General features: G+C 37.1%; 1 protein-coding gene across 1 annotated transcript in view; it reads right to left on the bottom strand.

Moving 5' to 3' along the window:
- Nucleotides 1-1,009: 1,009 nt before the first annotated feature.
- LOC100025932 (deleted in malignant brain tumors 1 protein-like) overlaps nt 1,010-22,713 on the bottom strand; it is a 75,710-nt gene continuing 54,006 nt past the window's right edge. Inside the window, exons 4-5 of the mRNA XM_007483638.2 lie at nt 13,349-13,666; nt 1,010-1,329 (exon numbers count right to left, since the gene is read on the bottom strand). Coding sequence (XP_007483700.2) covers nt 1,010-1,329; nt 13,349-13,666 — 638 coding nt within the window. The remainder of the gene's footprint in view (nt 1,330-13,348; nt 13,667-22,713) is intronic.

Here is a 22,713-nt window from a genome sequence, read left to right as displayed (position 1 = left end):
ACAAGATTGGGGAAGCAGGTGGATAGCAGGACCTGAATATTTTCGTGGTCTAACATAATCCCCTTAGGTTTCAGGCTCTATAAAATGCTTGTTTAACAAACACATAAAGGAAAGAAGGAAATATGCAAGAAATTTAGAACTAATTCCAGAATTGTCAAATTTTAAAATACCAGAATCTTATTCTAAGATTCCAAAAGCCCTTGATATGGCTTTTAGATATCATAGGAGGAAACAGGTGGAAATAGCGTTCTTACATTCCGCCTGAGTTTGCCTTGTGACCGTAGCATCATAATTTGGGAGATCCCTCGAAATCTCTCTTAACAAAAACTGGTGCACAATTCCTCATTCTTCTTCCTGTCCAAGGCTAGTTCATTTTGTTCACTCCTATACCACTGTCTTGAGTCAGTAAATGTTTCCTCCATGATTACTCCACATTAGTATGATTTCATATCCTTTCCTAGACTTGTTGTTCAGGTGTTTCAATCATGTCTGATTCTTCATGACCCTTAGGAGTTTTCTTGGCAAGGATCCTGGAGTGGTTTGCCATTTCCTTCTCCAGATAATTTTACAAGTGGGAAAACTGAGGCAAAGAAGATTAAGTGATTTGTCAGGGTCAAACAGCTAGTAAGTGTCTGAGGCCAGATTTGAACTCAGGAAGATGAATCTTTCTGACTTCAGATCTGTCACAATTTTTACCTCAACACTTAGCTTCCCCTTCCCTAGTGTAGTTGATGGGCCACATCGTATTTCTCTTTCCTAGGAAATATTTACCGAAAACTCCCTAGACAATATACAATGCCACACAGAAGGTAAATTTTTACAATTCCCACCACTACTTCTTCACAGCTGCTGCCAAGGAGAAGCCAGTGCTTAACTGTGGGTTCCTAATTGAATTATCTGATTATCAAAATGGCAATACACTCTTCTACCTTGCCCTTCCCTGTAGGTATCCTCTACTGGTCCATCATTTAAGAAGGGATCCTAGGACCAGACATTAGATTTCCTCTCACTAACCTGAGCAGATCACAGAAGCAACTTTCCTCCTAGAACATGAAGAAGCCCCCAGGACAGTCACAGGACAGTCCCATAAATGGGATTCAGTCCCTGAGCAGTAAAAGGTGTCTGCCAAAATCTGGACACTTCCTTCTCCAAAATAGACTTCTTCTGGGGGTTTCATGGCAAGACCACAATTGAGACGACGGCAAAGAACATTGGCATCTGACAAATTCCAATGGGAGTCACAAAGAGTTCCCCAGACCCCAGAGACTTGGATCTCCACTCTTCCCTCACATCGAGAACTTCCATTCACAAGCCGAAAATCTGTATACCCTGGAGAGGAGAGGGGAAAAAAAACTGACTTTCTAATTCCTTTATCTAGTAGACAAGTGAGAAAAAGTTCATGCCATTTTTTGGATCTTACTTGAACAAATTACTCCAACATCCATGTTGTGGCTGCAGACCCCCTGCGGAATTGGCACTATGGGGCAGAATTGGAGATGGGATTCATCCTCTTTACATTGGAATTCTTTAGCCCATATTTGTCCATTTCCTCTTCCAAAATGAGTTCCATTCAGGACAGAGACAGCTACCCCACACCCAAGCTCAGCACAAATAACATTGGCAGTAGAATGAGTAAATTTCCAGTTACAGACTGTGGCCCATTCTCCTCCAGAATTTACTTCAACCCTTCCAGAACAAGGACCATCCCCTCCAACAAGCTGGACAAATCCTGGGGAGAAATAAAAGAAAGAAATGTTATAGAATGATTTTGAATATAAGATATCCCTGAGGGAGAGTCTCAGCAAAAGAAGGGAAACTCTGTGACATCCCAAAGGAAGAACAGAAATATTCCTTTACTCAATACATGACAATCGATACTTTTTTAATTAAGCATGTTTTTATTTTAAGAAATTTAACATTTATTCATTTTAAATATTATTTTTAAATTTTGAGTTCCAAAGTCTCTTCTTCTCTCCTAACCCTTCCCCACCCACTAAGAAGACATGCAAAAATAATATCAATTATATATGTGAAATCATGGAAAAACACATTTCCATATTAGCTATGACAAAAATATATATGTGTATATATATATATATATATTTATATATATATATACCATAACCTAAATCATCCACTACTTTAACATGGAAGCTGCTAAATCTTGTATGATCCTAACTATGACCTGTGTTTTCAAATTTTTCTTGCATTACTTTCATTTCTTTTCCCAACTTTTCCTCCATCATTCTTATCCTGTTCTTTAGAATTCTTCTTGGGTTTAGATGCAATTTGCATTTTTCCTTTCAGGTTTTTCTTATAGCCATTCTCACATTGTTGTCTTCATCTGAATTTATGTTTTGCTTTTCTCTCCCACCATAGAAAGATTTTTATGGTCACATACTATTTGTTGTTGTTTACTCATTTCCCACAGACTATTCTTTAACTTTGAATTTTATGTTAAAGTCAGGTTCTTCCCACCTGGGGAATGGCAAAGTGGGGAGTGAGTACTATCTCAAGGTTTTCAATATTGTTTTTTTCAAAGCTAGTTCTGAGGATCTGCACATTTTTAGTGGTTCTCTGATAGTGTTATTCGAGGAAAGGTGTGGTCACTGCTCTCTTGATCTGTACTCTAGTCTCTTCACAGTAAGAGTTCCTACTCCCCTGCAACCACAATTGCTAGTATTCCTCTTGGCCCTGTAATTATGACCATGTCTCCTGCTCTCTTGCAACTATAAGCACTAGTGCTTCTCTTCTGCTAGTAACCATGACCAGAGTGGCTACTCCCTTGTCATCAATCAAAAGCCCTTCTCTCCACCCTCTAACTACAACCCAGAAATACTTATGGGTACTAAAGTTGTCAATTAGTGCCAGCTAACCTAGTGTCAGAAAAGGGTCCCCTGAAAGCTCTTTCTGACTAGTTGTTTGATCCTTTTACCACCTGTAGACTGAGAACTTCTGAACTGCTTCTACCATTGTTGTGGCTGCCTCTAAAGCCTACCACTGGTGTTTTCTCCACATGTACTCTGGGCTTTCTCCAACCCCACATCACAAACGTTCACTACCAATCTCTTAAGTTATCTTTGCATGGAAGAATGTTTTCTTTTGACTTTTTGTTGGCTTGCTACTCCAAAATTTGACTTACCTGTCTCCTTTAAAATCTCCTTCTATTCTCTTCTATGTAGTAAAACTAAAAATCAATTATTTTGTTTCTTTTTTCTGTTTTTGTTTTTGTCTGTTTGTTTGTTTGTTTACAATACCACTAGGCTGACACTCTGGATAACCTTTCCTCTCTTTTAAAAAAAAAACCTTTATCACTTGCAACAGATAAGTATGGTCAAGAAAAAGAAATCCATATACAGACTGAGTTATTCTGCACCTCTGGACTATTACCGGTCTATTAGGAAGTGGTGGCATTGTTTATTAGTCTAGAGTTGTGATTGACAAAAATTCTCAAGTCCTTCAAAATTGTTTTAGTTCACTATGTTGACACCATTATATACATTGTCCTCCTGGTTCTACCCATTTTATTCCATATTAGCTTATATAAGATGCCTCAAGTTTCTCTGAATATATCTTTTTCATAATCTTATGGTGAAAATAACATTCCTTTATATTCATAAATCATAATTTTATTCAGTCATTCTCCAACTGATTGATACATTCACTCAGATTCCAGCTCTTTGCAATAACAAAAAGTGCTACCATTCATGTTTTGGGAGATATTTGAATTCTTTTCCAGGGGTGTTTTGGAGCCACTTTTAACTGACTTTCAGAAGTCAATTGTTACATTTTCAATGTGAACATTTGTAGTTCAAAAATAGCAATAAGGGCTTAATTTATTATTTTATTGATTGTATAGACTTAAGAAAGTATAAATAATGCAGATTAAATGTAAGAATATGTGTGAATACATTTCTATTTAAGGGCCTCATTATTAAACATTTAGCTGAATAGCCCTGTACTTTTCTATAAAACTTGCTTGAGTTTAGCAGGAGTTCAGTAAAAGATTTAAGGGATAAAATCATCACTTAATGGAAAGCCTGGAGAATGGAGGGTAAGAACCATAACAACTGATATTTATTTAATGCTTCAAAGTTTGCAGAATGCTTCACAGTTATCATCTCCTTTGAACCTCCTGACATCTGACATCCCTGGTCCTTTCTCTCTCTCTCTCTCTCTCTCTCTCTCTCTCTCTCTCTCTCTCTCTCTCTCTCTCTCTCTCTCTCTCTCTCTCTCTCTCTCTCTCTCTCTCTCTCTCTCTCTCTCTCTCTCTCTCTCTCTCTCTCTCTCTCTCTCTCTCTCTCTCTCTCTTTCTCTTTCTGTCAGACTTCTTTAAGATATATATGTAGGCATATAGTATCACTGAGTCAAAGATGAACAGTTTAGTAGCTTGCTTTCCAAAATGATTATACTGATGTACAATCCTATCCATAGTGCATTAGTATGTCTACTTCACCTATTGTCTACAATTGCTAGTTTCCTTTTCTGTGATAGAGAGAGAGAGAGAGAGAGAGAGAGAGAGAGAGAGAGAGAGAGAGAGAGAGAGAGAGAGAGAGAATTTTGGGCACTATTCTAAGTGCACAAGAGAAAATAAGAGTTTCTATTCTTTAAAAACTTACATTATAATGAGGGAGTCAAAAATGAAGGACAGCTGAAAAGCAGGATGAGGGAAGGGAAGGTAAATTTATGTGAAGTTACATTTATCAATTTTATAAGTGACGTGGAATTTTAGAGTTCTTTTAATTTGAATTTTCTTATTAATGATTTGGAGTACTTTCTCATATGGTTTTTGATAATTGGGTTTATTTCCTAGTTCATTGTACTTTTGACTATCTATAAGGAGACTGACTTTTTCTTAAATATTTGAATATTCTTCATAATTTAGAAATCAGACTTTTACTAGAAGACTTTCCCATGAAGATTTATTTTCTTCTAATTTTAACTATTGATTTTATTTAAAAGCTTTTCATTTTATAGAATCAAAACTGTCTATTTTCTCTCCTGGTTAATTAATGTTTATCTCATCTTTTTAAGTATAATATATAACTTAGAATATAGTTAAATAAATATAAAATAAGCACTTAAAAAGCCCCTGAAGTTCAAATCTTCCCTACAATTACTTATCTCTGACATTTTTTAGAAGTTGAATAATTGCTCTTTTGTCTTGGAACCAATACTTGGTTAACTCTTACCTGGGTTTAAAAAAAAAAAAGTTGAATAACTATCCCATACTGAAACATGGTCTAAGTCAGGAGCTTTTTCTCTTTTCTCTTTTCTCCTCACTTCTTTGACTGATACCTTTATTCTAATCAGAAAACTGACTTGATTTAATTACCTTTGAACCAAAAAATAACTAAATATATTTAAGGCTACTTACATTTTAAATGCATCTCGATGTAAATTTTCCTAATTTCTTATTTGTGACTCCTTCTATGTTCCATTTCATTATCTTTGTTGATTCATTGCTATATTTGTGTTTACTTTCCTCTTTATATTGTAATGTTTTATATATATATTTTTTAAACATTATTTTATTTGGTCCTTTTCATACATTGTTCATTGGAAACAAAGATCGTTTTCTTTTCCTCCCCCTCCCCCCCGCCTTTCCCTCTCCCATAGCCAACGAATGATTCCACTGGTTATCACATGTGTTCTTGACTTGAACCCATTTCCCTCTTGTTGGAATTTGCATTATAGTGTTCATTTAGAGTCTCTCCTCAGTCTTATCTCCTCCAACCCTGTAGTCAAGCAGTTGTTTTTCATCGGTGTTTTTACTCCCACAGTTTATCCTCTGCTTGTGGGTAGTATTTTTTTTTTAGATCCCTGCAGATTGTTCAGGGAAATTGCATTGATACTGATGGAGAAGTCTATCACCTTCGATTGTACCACAATGTATCAGTCTCTGTGTATAATGTTTTCCTGGTTCTGCTCCTTTCGCTCTGCATCACTTCATGGAGGTTGTTCCAGTCTCCATGGAATTTCTCCACTTTATTATTCCTTTGAGCACAATAGTATTCCATCACCAACATATACCACAATTTGTTCAGCCATTCCCCAATTGATGGGCATCCCCTCATTTTCCAATTTTTGGCCACCACAAAGAGCGCAGCTATGAATATTTTTGTACAAGTCTTTTTGTCCATTATCTCTTTGGGGTACAAGCCCAGCAGTGCTATGGCTGGGTCAAAGGGCAAACAATCTTTTATCGCCCTTTGGACATAGTTCCAAATTGCCCTCCAGAATGGTTGGATCAATTCACAACTCCACCAGCAATGAATTAATGTCCCTACTTTGCCACATCCCCTCCAGCATTCATTACTTTGCATAGCTGTCATGTTAGCCAATCTGCTAGGTGTGAGGTGATACCTCAGAGTTGTTTTGATTTGCATCTCTCTGATTATAAGAGATGTGGAGCACTTCTTCATGTGCTTATTAATAGTTTTGATTTCTTTGGCTGAGAACTGCCTGTTCATGTCCCTTGCCCATTTGTCAATTGGAGAATGGCTTGATTTTTTGTACAATTGATTAAGTTCTTTATAAATTTGAGTAATTAAACCTTTGTCAGAGGTTTTTATGAAGATTGTTTCCCAATTTGTTGCTACCCTTCTAATTTTGGTTACATTGGTTTTGTTTGTACAAAAACTTTTCAATTTGATATAATCCAGATTATTTATTTTGCATTTTGTAACTCTTTCTAATTCTTGCTTGGTTTTGAAGTATTTCCCTTCCCAAAGGTCTGACATGTATACTATTCTGTGTTCGCCTAATTTTGTTATAGTTTCCTTCTTTATGTTCAAGTCATTCACCCATTTTGAATTTATCTTGGTGTAGGGTGTGAGGTGTTGATCTAAGCCTAATCTTTCCCACACTGTCCTCCAATTTTCCCAGCAGTTTTTATGAAATAGTGGATTTTTGTCCCAAAAGCTGGGATCTTTGGGTTTGTCATATACTGTCTTGCTGAGGTTGCTTGCCCCCAGTCTATTCCACTGATCCTCCTTTCTGTCTCTTAGCCAGTACCAAATTGTTTTGATGACTGCTGCTTTGTAATATAGTCTGAGATCTGGGACTGCAAGACCCCCTTCCTTTGTATTTTTTTTCATTATTTCCCTGGATATCCTTGATCTTTTGTTCTTCCAAATGAACTTTGTTATGGTTTTTTCTAAATCTGTAAAAAAATTTTTTGGAAGTTCCATGGGTATGGCACTAAATAGATAGATGAGTTTGGGTAGGATGGTCATTTTTATTATATTGGCTCGTCCTACCCATGACCAGTTAATGTTCTTCCAATTGTTCAAGTCTAGTTTTAGTTGTGTGGAAAGTGTTTTGTAGTTGTGTTCATATAGATCCTGTGTTTGTCTCGGGAGATAGATTCCTAAGTATTTTATTTTGTCTAGGGTGATTTTGAATGGGATTTCTCTTTCTAGTTCTTGCTGCTGAGCTGTATTGGAATTATATAGAAAGGCTGATGACTTATGTGGGTTTATTTTGTATCCTGCAACTTTACTAAAGTTGTTGATTATTTCGATTAGCTTTTTGGTTGAATCTCTAGGATTCTTTAAGTAGACCATCCTGTCATCTGCAAAGAGCGATAATTTGGTCTCCTCCTTGCCTATTTTGATGCCTTCAATTTCTTTTTCTTCTCTAATTGCTACTGCTAGTGTTTCTAATACAATGTCAAATAATAGAGGTGATAATGGGCATCCTTGTTTCACTCCTGATCTTAATGGGAATGGATTTAGTTTATCCCCATTGCAGATGATATTAGCTGATGGTTTTAGATATATACTGTTTATTATTTTTAGGAATGACCCTTCTATTCCTATGCTTTCTAGTGTTTTTAGTAAGAATGGGTGTTGTATTTTATCAAAGGCTTTTTCTGCATCTATTGAAATAATCATGTGGTTCTTGTTGGTTTGCTTGTTGATGTGGTCAATTATGTGGATAGTTTTCCTAATGTTGAACCAGCCCTGCATCCCTGGTATAAATCCTACTTGATCATGGTGGATGACCCTTCTAATCACTTGCTGGAGTCTTTTTGCTAGTATCCTATTTAAGATTTTTGCATCTATATTCATTAGGGAGATTGGTCTATAATTTTCTTTCTCTGTTTTTGGCCTGCCTGGTTTTGGAATCAGTACCATGCTTGTGTCATAAAAGGAGTTTGGTAGAACTCCCTCTTTGCTTATTATGTCAAATAGTTTGTATAGTATTGGGATTAACTGTTCTCTGAATGTTTGATAGAATTCACTGGTGAATCCATCAGGCCCTGGGGATTTTTTCTTAGGAAGTTCTTTGATGGCCTGTTGGATTTCTTTTTCTGATATGGGATTATTTAAGAAAACTATTTCTTCTTCTGTTAGTCTAGGCAATTTATATTTTTGTAAATATTCATCCATATCACCTAGGTTGGTATATTTATTGCCATATAGTTGGGCAAAGTAGTTTTTAATGATTGCCTTAATTTCCTCTTCATTGGAGGTGAGATCCCCCTTCTCATCCTTGATGCTGTTAATTTGCCTTTCTTCTTTCCTTTTTTTAATTAAATTAACCAGTACTTTGTCTATTTTGTCTGTTTTTTCAAAGTACCAACTTCTAGTCTTGTTTATTAGCTCAATAGTTCTGTCACTTTCTATTTTATTAATTTCTCCCTTAATTTTTAGGATCTCTAGTATGGTTTTCTTCTGGGGGTTTTTAATTTGTTCATTCTCAAGTTTTTTGATTGGCATTTCCAATTCCTTGGTCTCTGTCCTCCCTAATTTGTTAATATATGCACTCAGGGATATGAATTTTCCTCTAAGTACTGCCTTGGCTGCATCCCATAAGGTTTGAAAGGATGTTTCGCCGTTGTCATTTTCTTCAACAAAATTGTTAATTGTTTCTATGATTTCTTCTCTAACTATCCGATTTTGGAGTATCATGTTATTTAATTTCCAATTAATTTTTGATTTGGGTCTCCATGTACCCTTGCCGATCAATATTTTAATTGCCTTGTGGTCTGAAAAGGCTGCAGTTAATATTTCTGCTTTTCTGCATTTGAGTGCCATGTTTCTATGACCTAGTGTATGATCTATTTTTGTGAATGTGCCATGTGGTGCTGAAAAGAAGGTGTATTCTTTTTTGTCCCTATTTATTTTTCTCCATATGTTTATTAACTCTAATTTTTCTAAGATTTCATTCACCTCTTTTACCTCTTTCTTGTTAATTTTTTGGTTTGATTTATCTAAATTTGATAGTGGTTGGTTCAAGTCTCCCACTAATATGGTTTTACTGTCTTTTTCCTCCTTCAATTCTCCTAGTTTCTCTATTAAAAATTTGGATGCTATACCATTTGGTACATACATGTTGATTAGTGATATTTCCTCATTGTCTATACTTCCTTTTAGCAGAATATATTTACCTTCCCTGTCCCTTTTGATCACGTCTATTTGTACTTTGGCTTTGTCAGATATCATGATTGCAACTCCTGCCTTCTTTCTATCGGTTGAGGCCCAAAAGGTCTTACTCCAACCTTTAATTCTGACCTTGTGAGTGTCAACCCGTCTCATATGTGTTTCTTGAAGACAACATATGGTAGGGTTTTGGGTTCTAATCCAATCTGCTATTTGTCTACGTTTTATGGGTGAGTTCATCCCATTCACGTTCAAAGTTATGATTGTTATTTGTGGATTCGCTGGCATTTTGATATCTTCCCCTAGTTCTGACCTTTCTTCTTTAGCTTTCTCCTTTTGAACCAGTGATTTACTTTAGGTCAGTCCCCCTAGTCCCCTCCCTTGAGATGCTTCCCTTTCTATCCCCTCCCTTTTTATGCTCCCTTCCCCGCCCCCCTCTCCTTCCCTCCCTTTTTGTGCTCCCTCCCCCCTCCCCCTCCTTAATTTTCCTTTCTTTCTTGCCCTAATGGATATGATAGAATTCAGGATCCCACTGGATCTAGATGTTCTTCCCTCTCAGATTTGATTTCACTGAGAGTAAGGTTTAAGTAATTCCACTTCACGCTCTCTTCCTCTCCTTCTCATATGAGAGTTCTTCCCCTCCCCTTCCCATGTGTATCTTTATATGGGAAAGTTTATTCTATTGATTCCCCCCCTACTTCTTGAAGTTAATCTTAGTATTATCGCGGTTCCCCCCTCCCTTTTCCTTTCTTTGCCCCAACTTTCCCCAAATCTTCTTAATGCCCCAATCTTTCCCTATGCATGTTTCTTCTAACTACTCTTATGATGATACAATTTATGAGAGTTACACAAAACATTTTCCCCACATATTAATATATATAATTTGATGTAAATGTAGTCCTTATAGAAGAGAGTTTGACTTAAAGAAAAAGATAAGATTTATCTCCTTTTCCCTTTATTTCATATTTACCTTTTCATGTTTCTCTTGCTTTCTGTGCTTGGATATCGAACTTTCCACAGAGCTCTGGTCTTTTCTTAGCAAATGCTTGGAAATCTTCTATTTTGTTGAATGCCCATACTTTCCCCTGGAAGTATATAGTCAGTTTTGCTGGGTAGTTGATTCTTGGTTGGAGACCCAGCTCTCTTGCCTTTCTAAATATCATGTTCCATGCTTTGCGGTCTCTTAGTGTGTTAGCCGCTAAGTCGTGTGTGATCCTTATGGGAGCCCCCTTATATCTGAAGCTCTTCTTCTTGGCTTCTTGTAGGATTTTCTCCTTTACTTGGAAGCTCTTGAATTTGGCAATTACATTCCTAGGCGTTGTCTTTTGGGGATTTAGTATAGAAAGTGTTCTATGAATCCTTTCTATTTCTATTTTGCCCCCTTGCTCCAGAACGTGAGGGCAATTTTCTTTTATAATCTCCTGTAGAATAATATCCAATTTGTTGTTTACCTCTGGTTTTTCTGGGAGACCGATAATTCGGAGATTTTCTCGTCTCCCCCTGTTTTCCAGGTCTGTGATCTTCTCAGTGAGATATTTTATGTTTTCTTCTAATTCATTAATTTTTTGGGTTTGCTTTATTGATTCTTGCTGTTTTATCATCTCACTTTCTTCGAGGTGCTTAATTCTGGTCATTAGGGACTGGTTTTGCTTTTCAGCCTTGTCTGCCCTTCTATTGGATGCTTCGAGTTCTTTTTCCAATTGAGCATTCTTATCTGTCAGACAGCTGATCTCTTTCTCCCATTTTTCTTTCCAGGTTTCCATCTTTTGGATAAGTTCCAGTTTGAGATCCTCCAGAGCTTGTTGATAGTTTCCATTTTGGGAGGCGTGTTCTGAATTTTTTTGGATTTCTTCCTAATTCTCCTCTTTTCCTTGGGTACTTCCTCCATAAAAGTTTTCAATAGTCACTTTTTCCCTTTCTTCCTGGAGGCTTGATTTTGGGCCATGTGAGCCATCCCTTTGGTGGTTTTATTCCCCTTTCCTTTTTGGTCTGGGATCTGGGTTATATGTGTGGTTTTTCTGTGAATTTAGGTTACTTCAGACTAGTTCTTCCCAGCCTCCAAGGTTTGTTAGAGAGCTGGGTCCCTGATCACAGCCACACTGCCCAGGTGTTCAGTTCCACCCAGATAATCAGCTCGTGATTGGCGCCTGGTGCTCAGCCCCGCCGGGATGTTCAGCGCAGCCCGCCCCAAGTACAGTTCCGCTGGATTCTCCAGTGAAAGTGCCCTGAGACATTTTTTCCTGGCAGTCCCCAGATCCCAAGGACCCTGGAGTGCCCCCCCCCCAGACAGAGACGCTCCCCACTCACTCGCTGTACCGGTGAGCACTCAGGTAGCTCACTCTGGTTTAGTGGGGGAGGTGGGGTGGGGGAAGGGCGGCTCAGTTCACTTTTCTGTGCAAGCTTTTCCTTCTTATTTTAGTGTGGAAATGTTTAAGCCCCATGTACCTTTGCCTCTGTGGGGTACTGGGGAGTCCTTCTGTTCCTCCAAAGGTGATTTTATGCTCCTTTGATGTAGTCTATTTCGTTCGGTGCTGGGGAGAGGAAGCATGTGGCGTCTAGATTGCAGCCATGATTACCCGGAAGTCGACTGGAAGATTCTTAATGACCTCAATAGGAATGGAGAAGCATAGTATACATGGAGCTGTCCAACATTCAGCATAGCCCTCTCTGGTCTGTTCCTGTACTTGGTTCTCTCACTGGGTTGTGATTATGAGTAGCCTCAGATTGGAGGGAGGATATGACCCTTGGTCTATGCCCAGAATATTCTATGAACAGCACTCCCCAGCCAGGAACTAGGGCAGAAGGAGAAACAGAAAACTTTCTTCCATCAAAGGGATCAGATCTCTTGAGTTGTTTGTGTCTGGCCTTCTAGCCCTGAGATCTCTGAATGTTGAAGTTCAGGTTTGGAGATGAACTGTAGGATCTTAGTAAATAAATCATACTTAACCTCTGATGGGAGGCAGCAGATGGCTCTTCAGTCAAAGGACTAGCATGTTTTATATATTTTTTAAACCCTTACCTTCTGTCTTAGAATCAGTACTGTGTATTGGTTCTAAAGCAGAAGAGCAGTAACGGCTATGCAATGAGGGTCAAGTGACTTGCCCAGTGTCACACAGCTAGGAAGTGTGTAAGGTCAGATTTGAACCCAGGACCTCTCATATGTAGGCCTAACTCTCAATCCACTGAGCCACCTAGATGTCTCCTATGTTATGTATTCTTGAGGAAAAACATACTAGAGATGAACTTTGTATTTTAAGCACATTTGACATTTGAATCCAAGCATTGCTTAGTCAAATTCACATAGTCCTACATTACTTTGGAGGCATTTCTCTCAATCAAGACAATTTAAGATAATACTTAAAGGAATTTTGAATAAAGAAAAAGTTATAAATGTTAAAATATAATTTAGGCACTATCTACATCCAGAGAAAGAACTGTGTGAGTAGAAACACAGAAGAAAAACATTTCCTTGACCACATGGTTCTATGGGGATATGATTAGGGATGTAGACTATAAATTGCAAACATTGAGAATATGGAAATGGATCTTGAGCAATGATACATGTAAAACCCAGAGGAACTGCTTATTGGCTACAAGAGAGGGAAAGAAGTAGAGGAGGAAAAGAACATGAATCATGTAACCATGGGAAAATATTCTAAAGTGATTAATTAAATTAATAAATTTAAAAATATAGATAGTTTAAGTTAACATTCTGAATAGTCACTTAATCTTCAACTAGAAGAATTCATTATCTACCTAACTTTGACTTGTATTTCCAGCACTTAGCACAGAGTTTTGCACATCATACAAACTTAATAAATGTCCTTTCCATTCATTCATTCATATTCACAGATATGAAGAGACCCAAAATACCACAGCCCAGGCCTGATTGCTGTGCCACCTCCAGAACTAAAGATGTTATAAACTCAAATGTAGAAAGAACTACATTGGATCCTTACCTAAACAAGTCACCCCAGCATCCCAAAGATGTTGACAGCTGTGTTGTCCCCATCCTCTATGTCCACAGTCCCAGAAGGTTGATTCCTGGCCACTGCAGACAACATCACTGAGCCAGATAGGTCCTGACCCTTCTCCAAAGTAGGCGTACCGATGGGCCTTCACAACAGATCCACATCCCAACTGCTTACACACCACAGCAGCATCCTTCTCATCCCAGCCAAAACTACACACTGTCCCCCACTTTCCCTGATACAGCACTTCTACTCTCCCTTCACACTTGTTTCCATTCACCAGCCTCAACTCCAGATCTGCTCCACCTAAAGCAGAAAAAGAGAGGAAGGAAATGAGCATTTATATAGCACCTACTGTGTGCCATGCACTGTGCTCAGTGCTTTTTATAAATATTATCTTATAAAACATGTATAACCCAGTGGAATGGGTTGTCAACTCCAGGAGTGGAGAGGGAAGAATGGAGGAAGACAACATGGAATCCTGTAACCATGGGGGGGAAATAACAATATTATCTTATTTGATCCTCACAACAGCCCTAGGAGCTGGGTGTTATTATCACCTCCATATTACATATAAGGAAACAGAGATAGACAAAGATTAAGCCATTTGTCCAGTGTTACACAGCTAGGAAGTGTCTGAGGCCAGATTTGACCTGAAGTCTTCCTACTTCCAGGTCCAGCACCATATCCACTACACGACCTTCTTGCCTCTAGATTAGATAGACCTACATTAGAGGAAAGTAACAGTGTTTGAAGTAGTAGGTGCTTCTAAGAAGCTTACTTTACTTTTGATGATTTTCTAAGTAAATCATGTCATAAATAAATAGGGATAGCTTTATATCTTCTTTGTCCATTTTTATTGATTTAATTTATTTCTCTTGTCCAATTTATTTTATTAGTTTAGTAGAGGTTGACTTGATCTATAGAAATCCTTGTGGGCAGTATGTACCAAGAGGTCCCCTGAAAAATCCCAAAAGCCCCTTAGACAAAGTGATTCAGGTCTTGGATTGGGGGGGGGTGACAAACTTCATAACTCTTTCCAGACACATGGTAGCTCAATCCTGAAAAGGCTTGTCATTTCACACACACACACACATACATACACAACTCTAGTCCTTTGGTCTTCTCTAATTCCAGAATATTATTGGAGGGGGGAGTACTGAGTCTATTAAAACAAAAGACAAATTAATAAAAATAAAATAAAAGGAAAGACAGTTCCCATTTGGCTCCCAATACCTTCACTCTTCTGGAAACATCTGGATCTCCAAGATTTTGGGGAAGTGGAAGGTAGAATTATCCTTTCCTCATCAAGGCATCATGGCAACCACCCTCACATGGCAGTTAGACTAGGGGGCTTTGACAGGGCAAATTTGCTCCCCTTGATAACTTGTGTACTTTTTTTTCCCCTTCCTGAGTACATGACCAAGCATCCACCTCAACACAGAACTGTGCCTAGCCTTGAAAGTGAACTGGTGGTTTGGAGCGGTAGGGAGATTCATCACTTCCAGCTAAGTGCAGGCAAAGACAGTTTCTTCATTAGAAAAGATGATTATCAGCAAGAGGATGCCTGAAAGCTGTTTGAATTATGCAGCGCTTAGGTGAAACTTGGGTACATGCATTCAGTGGTCTCACAAACTACTCTGTGTTCCAATGACTTAATTATCAGCCTCCAAGAAGAGATGGTAACTGTCACTATAAATTAAATCAATGATTCCAGGCTCAAGTTTGCATCTGCCAATACATATTTTAGGGGAAACAAATAAAATATGTACCCAATATCTGAGTCATCTTGTATATCCAACATTTCTCCTCCCTCCTTTGGGGAGGCACTCACCACCACATGGGATCCAAAACCTAAGCTTAAAATAATTTATTCCTTAAACACTAGGGAAGAATTCTTATACATTTATCAAATGTAACTTCTTAAAGGATAGTTCTGATGATTATCAAACCCTACTCAAAAAAAACTCCATGATTCCTTATTGCTTCTAGGATAAAATAGAAAATCCTATTTTGCATTTAAAGACCTTGTGAGTCTGGGTCAAATCTAGTTTTGCAGATTGACTTCTCATTACTCACACCCATACACTGTATGTTGCAACTAAACCAATCTACTTTCTGTTTCCCATGAATTAAATTCTTTTACCCATCTTTTATGCATGTTGTCTACCATGCCTAGCATGCTCTCCCTCTTTGTCTCTGCCTCTGGAAATCCCTATTTCCATTCAAGGCACACTTTAACTGTTACTCCCTACATAAAACCCTTCTTAATTCTTTCTCAGCACATAGTATAGTGTCTGACCCGTAAGACTCAATAAAAGCTTGTTGAAGGGAATAAAATAGAATCAAAATATTCATCCTTGGTTTCAGGAACATGCCTAATGTCTCCTTGGTTCATCTCAGGGCAAACAAAACAAAACAAATCCTTTCCAGGATATGAGAGTGGACCGTAAAGTAAAAGCACTAAGCCCATAAAAGTTTTAGTTTTCACAGCAGGAAGAGCATTTAGAGAAAAATCTGATATAATCTGCTTATTTTTTAACGAGGGAGTTAAAGCAAATTATTCCATACTACTTAGCTAATTAGTGGCAGTTGAGGTCTCCTATCTCCAAATCCATAATTTTTTTCACAATACCTAAAACAGTTGCCTGTCTTTTTTTGAAGGAATGCAATCAGAAAAGTCATTCAGTTATTCCTAGGTTTTCAAGTGTTTTAAACAGGAATGGATGTATTTTTTCAAAAGACTTCTTTCTACATCAATTGATATAATAATGTGTTTTCCTTATTATTATGGTCATTTATGTTTACAGTTTTCTTAATTTTGACATAAACCTGAATTCCTGATAAAAATCCAACACAATCTCAGTGTATACTCTTTTCAATATGGTATTTTAACTTGCCAGTATTTTATTTAAGATGTTTGCATCAATGTTCTTTAGGAATATTGGTTTATAGTTTTCTTTAACTCCTTTGATTTTCCTTGGTTTAGTATAAAGACTATATTTGTAAATGGAAAAGAAAAAAATGTAAAGAATTTGGTAAGATCATTTGGGGGTTTATTCATCATTTATTCATTTTTCTAATATTGGGCTATATAAATTCTTTATTTTCATTTTCATTCTGTTAATCTGGTCATTTTATATTACAAATACACATCATTTCATTTAGTCCATTTTATTGGGCAAAAAAATTTCTAGTGATTTCTTTTCTTTCTGCTTCATTAGTTGTAAATTTCCCTTTTTATTTTATTACTAAAATTATTTTCCTCTACTTTCTCATCAAATTGGAAATGACATATATTTATTAGATTTTTTAAAAATCAATTCTAGTTAAATTTATTATTTCATTGGAGTTTTGACTTTAAATATATCAGTTTCTTTGAATTTCAGAATTTCTATTTTGTTATTCAATTGAGATTTTTAATTTGTTTGTTTTTCTATTTTTTCTAGTTGCATGCCTAATTCATTGATATGCTCTTTTCCTTGTTGATTTATGAAAATGATGCAGAGAGTTTTTGTCCTAAGATTTGCTTTGGCTAGATCCCCAAATATCTAGTACATTGCCCTATTCTTCTCATTTTATTTGATGAAGTTATCCATTATTTCTTTGATTTGTTCTTTGACCCACCAGTTCTTGTGAATTGTTACTTAGTCCTCAATTAACTTTTAATCCTTTTTTCAATGGTTCCTTGCTTAGCTTAATTTTTATGGCATTCTGGTCAATAAAAGATATTTGTAGTTTTACTGTAGTTGCATTTGTTTATGTGGTTTTTTTACTGTAATACATAACCAATTTTAGTAAGGTGCTAAGCATAGCTTTAAAATAGTCCTTTCTATTTTTGTTGAATAATTGCCAAAAAGTTATATCTAACTTTTCCAAAATTCTACTGTGTCACATATTCCTTCTCAAAGAGAATAGGAGTGAATCAAGGATGACCATTTTCACCAGTACTACTTAATATAGTACAAGAAATGCCAGTGGAAAGAAATTGAAGGAATTAGAATAGAAAATAAGGAAACAAAACTATCACTTTTGTAGATGATATGATGGTATACACAGAGAACCCCAGAGAATCAATGAAAAACTAATAGAAACTTAACAACTTTAGCAAAGTTGCAGGATATAAAATAAACCTATGTAAATTGTCAGCATTTCTATATATCAGCAATAAAGTTAAAGAGCAAGAAATAGAAAAGGAAATTCAACTTAAAATAACTGTAAGTAATATAACAATGTCAAATATTATAACAATGTGAAAAAGGATAGACTCAGAAATGGTCATAGGATTTAGCAATAATGAGATTGTTAGCCATATGATTTCAATTAAGTAGTGGAGATACAAGCAAGAGAAAAGTAAGTGACAGCAAAGGATATAGACACCTTTTTTCTCCCAGGGATTAAATAATGAAGAGAAAGAGATATAGAAGAGTACACCTTGAGGGAATGGAAAAAATCAAGTAAAAGATTTGGAGGGTTTATCTGTTTTAAGGCAAAGGGATGATTGATGGGACAATTCATACCTTGTTAAAGGTATGAGGAAAAAGAAGGTACAGGTAGAAGGGCTTGGTGCTGGAAAGGAAAAAGGTCACCTCTTCCGACAAGACAGAAGCAAAAAAAGGACACTCTTTTTGGCTTCTTTTCCTACCTTCTCATCTAAGACTTGATACATATTTTGCTAGGGGGAAAAAAACCTGACATCTTCCCACAGGTGTTCCCTCTGGTCCCCTTCTCATTTCATATCATTCAGATGCTTTACACCACTTTCTTTTTCTTCATTCCTGTCTCACAGGAAGAGGAAACCCTTCTCCTTGTCAAGGAAATCCCCTTTACAGGCTCAAGTGATCCCCTCCATCCCATCTTCTCCAGTAAATTGCCCTTTCTATCATACTTTCTCGTTTATCAGAAGAAGCCAGAGTTTTCTCTCTCTCTCATTCCTTAATATCTTCCTTCTATTGTAAATATTATAAATAAACTACCACAAATTCCATTTACTTTAGTAACTCATTTTGGGATTTAGAAATTAAATCCCTGGCGACCACCTAATTAATATATTCAAAGTCCAACCACAATTTAATTTTGATAAAGGTCATTAGAGAAGATTTTGTACAACCCTATCATTTTACAAGAGAGGAAACTGAGCATGAGGAATTTTAAGTAATTTTTTAAGATCATAAAACTATGTGCCTCAGTGTATAAAGAGCCAGATGGGAGGTCCTGGGTTCTAATCTAACCTCAAAGACTTTCTGCCTGTGACCATGGGCAAGGCACTTAACCTAAATTGTCCATCTTTTGCTCCTCTTCTGCCTTGGGGCCAATACTAAAGATCAATTCTATGACAAAAGGTATGGGTTTAAAAAAAAGATCACACAACTAGTTAGTGAAAGAGCCAAGATTTCCTAGATTTCTAGACCAGAATTCTTTTGAGTATAACTGTAAGAACAAAGACAGGAAATTGCTCAATTTCCTCACCTAGGAGCTGAAGGGGTAGCAAAAAATAACCAATGAATAAATATTTACTGAGTATACTAAAAAAAAGTTACTGAGTCACTAAATCCTGTTGGCCTCAGTTTCTTCATCTGTAAAATGAGCTGGAGAAGGAAACAGTAAAACACTCCAGTGTCTTTGCCAAGAAATCCCCAAAGGGGGTCACAGAGAGTCAGACATGGTTGAAAAGTAACACAAAGGTAATAGGGAGCTTTGAGTAACTTTGAATAAGTAGTGGAATATCATAGACTCATAAGAAAATGTATACACCAGGAAACGCACATTGAAACATAGAAACAAGTGTTAGAGGATTTAAGAAGGAAAATATGTGTCCTGATTTTTTTTTTTTTAAAACCTTCACTTTTCACCTTAGAATCAATACTATATATTGGTTCTAAGGCAGAAGACTATTAAGGGCTAGGCAATGGGGGTTAAATGACTTGCCCAGGGTTACACAGTGAGGAAGTGTGTGAGGCCAAATTTGAACCTAGGACTTTCCATCTCTAGGCCTGGCTCTCAAGCCACCGAGCCATCCATCCAGCACCACCTCCACACCCTCCATTTTTTTTTAAGAAAGCAAATTTAGCAATTTATACATTCGTGAATATGACTTCTATTCCTATTTAAATTATAACATATTATTAAAGCTATGGCTTGTGAACTAAAAGAAACACTAAACATTAAAGGAAAGTATGACTTCATCATGACGGGATTAGGCAGAATTAATCTCATTTAATTATTTTTACAAGAGTATCAAGCCAAAATTAAGAGAATACCATAGGCATGATATACTTGGATTTCAACAACACATTTTGTAAATTATTTCTTATCATGATTATAGATTTTATCTTATAATGTGTGTGTTAGCAGGCTTTGGATTGCATTGAATATCTAGGTCTAAAGGTTAGTAATGGAGGACTTGATTTCAGCTTGGAGGAGGGTCTTTTGTAGGATGTCTGAAGAAAACTCTTGTTAGTTTTGTGATGGTCAGTATTTTCTCCAGCTTACTATATGAGATGGATGCAAGCCTGGGATGAAGGGAAGGAACAAAAGTTCTCTTTTGTTGGTCCAACCTTTCTAAAGAGATAAATTCTTGATCATTCTACTGCAAATATGGAAATGAGTTTTGAACAATCTCATCAGCTCTGGGAGGAGAGAGGGAAGAAGAGGGTGAAAAATCATTAATCATGTAACTATGCAAAAATATTCTAAATTTAAAAAGAATTTAAACAGAGAGGAATTCTTTTGATTTTAGAGGACCTAGGAACTCTTTTCCTGTGATGAGAGACTGACACAAGACTTATTATAATATCTAGCATTTCTATAGTGTTTATAGATGTGCAAAGCACTTTACAACTATTCATTATATTTAACATTGAGACAGAAGTGTTTATCTAGATCATAGAAAATGCCTCTTTAGGTAATGAAAAATGACACTGTCAGCAGAGTGAGGAAATGGAGAATACAGTGTACAGTTTATACCAGGGACCAGAAATCAATTTAATCACCACCTGTTCACTTGGTTCTGGGCTTCCTACTCTCATAGAAGTACAAGACTGGGATTGTACTCAGGAGCTGGAAATACTGAGATTTAACAGAGAAGCAGTCAATATACAGACCAGGAAAGGCACGCTTTCTAAAAATCAAGAGAATTATAAATCTTCCCCAATCCTGGAATTCAAATCCCATGCCTATTCAGGTTCCAGAATGCTTCCAGTCTTCAAACAATTTAATCCATGGATCATCTAAACTACCAAATCAACAAAGTCAGGGCCATTTCTTGGTGCCTGCCACAAGGTATCATCTGAACTGGCAATGGATTGGCTGAGAGGAGGGACCCAGGAGACTGATTCTCATTCTTCATATCAAGGAATCTGAAGATATCAGGTCACATTATATATTCTCAAATTTATTGCCTGTAAAATGTAGATGGGAGTGATCTGTCCCTTGGGTGGGGGCGGGGTGTAATTCAGAGTGAGGGAGACAGAACTTCCTTCCTTTGGAGCTAGATACCATGAAAAAAAATTCAGTTAAGCAAGAGGTGTGGTCCTTGCCCATGGGCAGAGTGGCACAGGCTGAATCTGCACAAGCCCTAGACTGGGGAGCAGGAAGAGGCAACAGATAGGATCTGGTCACAGTTGAAATCTCTCCCCTCCCAATGACAGAAGCTACAAAATCTTTCCTTTTTTCTTTACTCACTAAAAATAACCACCACCCAAGGGCAGCTAGGTGGCTCCCAGACTGGGAGATGGGAGGTTGTAGGTTCAAATTTGCCTTCAGATATTTCCTAACTGTGTGTCCCTGGGTAAGTCATTTAACCCCCACTTTCTTTTTTTAAAAACCCTTACCTTCTGTCTTAGAATCAGTACTATGTATTGATTCCAAAGCAGAAGAGTGCTAAAGGCTAGTCAATGGGGGTTAAGTGACTTTCTTTCTTTCTTTCTTTCTTCCTTCCTTCCTTTCTTTCTTCCTTCCTTCCTTCCTTCCTTCCTTCCTTCCTTCCTTCCTTCCTTCCTTCCTTCCTTCCTTTCTTTCTTTCTTTCTTTCTTTCTTTCTTTCTTTCTTTCTTTCTTTCTTTCTTTCTTTCTTTCTCTCTCTCTCTTTCTTTCTTTCTTTCTTTCTTTCTTTCTTTCTTTCTTTCTTTCTTTCTTCCTTCCTTCCTTCCTTCCTTCCTTCCTTCCTTCCTTCCTTCCTTTCTTTCTTTCTTTCTTTCTTTCTTTCTTTCTTTCTTTCTTTCTTTCTTTCTTTCTTTCTTTCTTTCTTTCTTTCTTTCTTTCTTTCTTTCTTTCTTTCTTCCTTTTATTTAAACCCTTACTTTCTGCCTTTACATCAATATTATGTATTGTAATATGTAATTATGTAAGCCTGGCTCTGCCACCCAGTTGCAACCTTAACCCCTCTTTCTAGTCCTTACCACTCTTCTGCCTTAGATACCCCTGGATTCAAAAACAGAAGGCAGGGTTGTTGTTGTTGTTGTTGTTGTTGTTGTTGTTGTTGTTGTTGTTGTTGTTGTTGTTGTTGTTTTTTAGTAAACCACCCAACCATTCAGCCCAAGCCAGGACATCACAGACAATAAATGCTATTGTTTAACAGATTGAATAACTAGCTCAGCTGCTGAAGGGCAGTTTCCCATTTGCCACTTAGACAACATTCTCCTCTTCTCACACTCATATGATAAGTCCTTGTGAATCTTCAAAATTCTCAGACTTGTGAATGTTAAAAATTTCCCCATTGGGGAATTCTCCATTGGAACAACTCTCTACTGGGAACATTTCCCATTTGGACAGTGAGAACTCTACTTAGATCAGAAATGGGAAGACCTCTACACAATACACCACAATTTGCTCAGCCATTCCCCAATTGATGGGCATTCCCTCGTTTTCCAGTTTTTGGCCACCACAAAGAGCACAGTTATGAATATTTTTGTACAAGTCTTTTTGTCCATTATCTCTTTGGGGTACAGACCCAGCAGTGCTATGGATGGACAAAGGGTAGACATTCTTTTGTCGCCCTTTGGGCATAGTTCCAAATTGCCCTCCAGAATGGTTGGATCAGTTCACAACTCCACCAGCAATGAATTAATGTCCCTACTTTGCCACATCCCCTCCATTACTTTCCTTTGCTATCATGCTAGCCAGTCTGCTTTGTGTGAGGTGATACCTCAGAGTTGTTTTGATTTGCATCTCTCTGATTATAAGAGATTTAGAACACTTCTTCATGTGCTTATTAATAGTTTTGATTTCTTTATCGGAGAACTGCCTATCCATGTCCCTTGCCCATTTATCAATTGGAGAATGGCTTGATTTTTTGTACAATTGATTTAGCTCTTTATAAATTTGAGTAATTAAACCTTTGTCAGAGGTTTCTAT

Source organism: Monodelphis domestica, chromosome 2 (assembly GCF_027887165.1).
Source record: "Monodelphis domestica isolate mMonDom1 chromosome 2, mMonDom1.pri, whole genome shotgun sequence".
Lineage (NCBI taxonomy): Eukaryota > Metazoa > Chordata > Mammalia > Didelphimorphia > Didelphidae > Monodelphis > Monodelphis domestica.
This window is presented reverse-complemented; position numbering and strand designations above follow the sequence as displayed.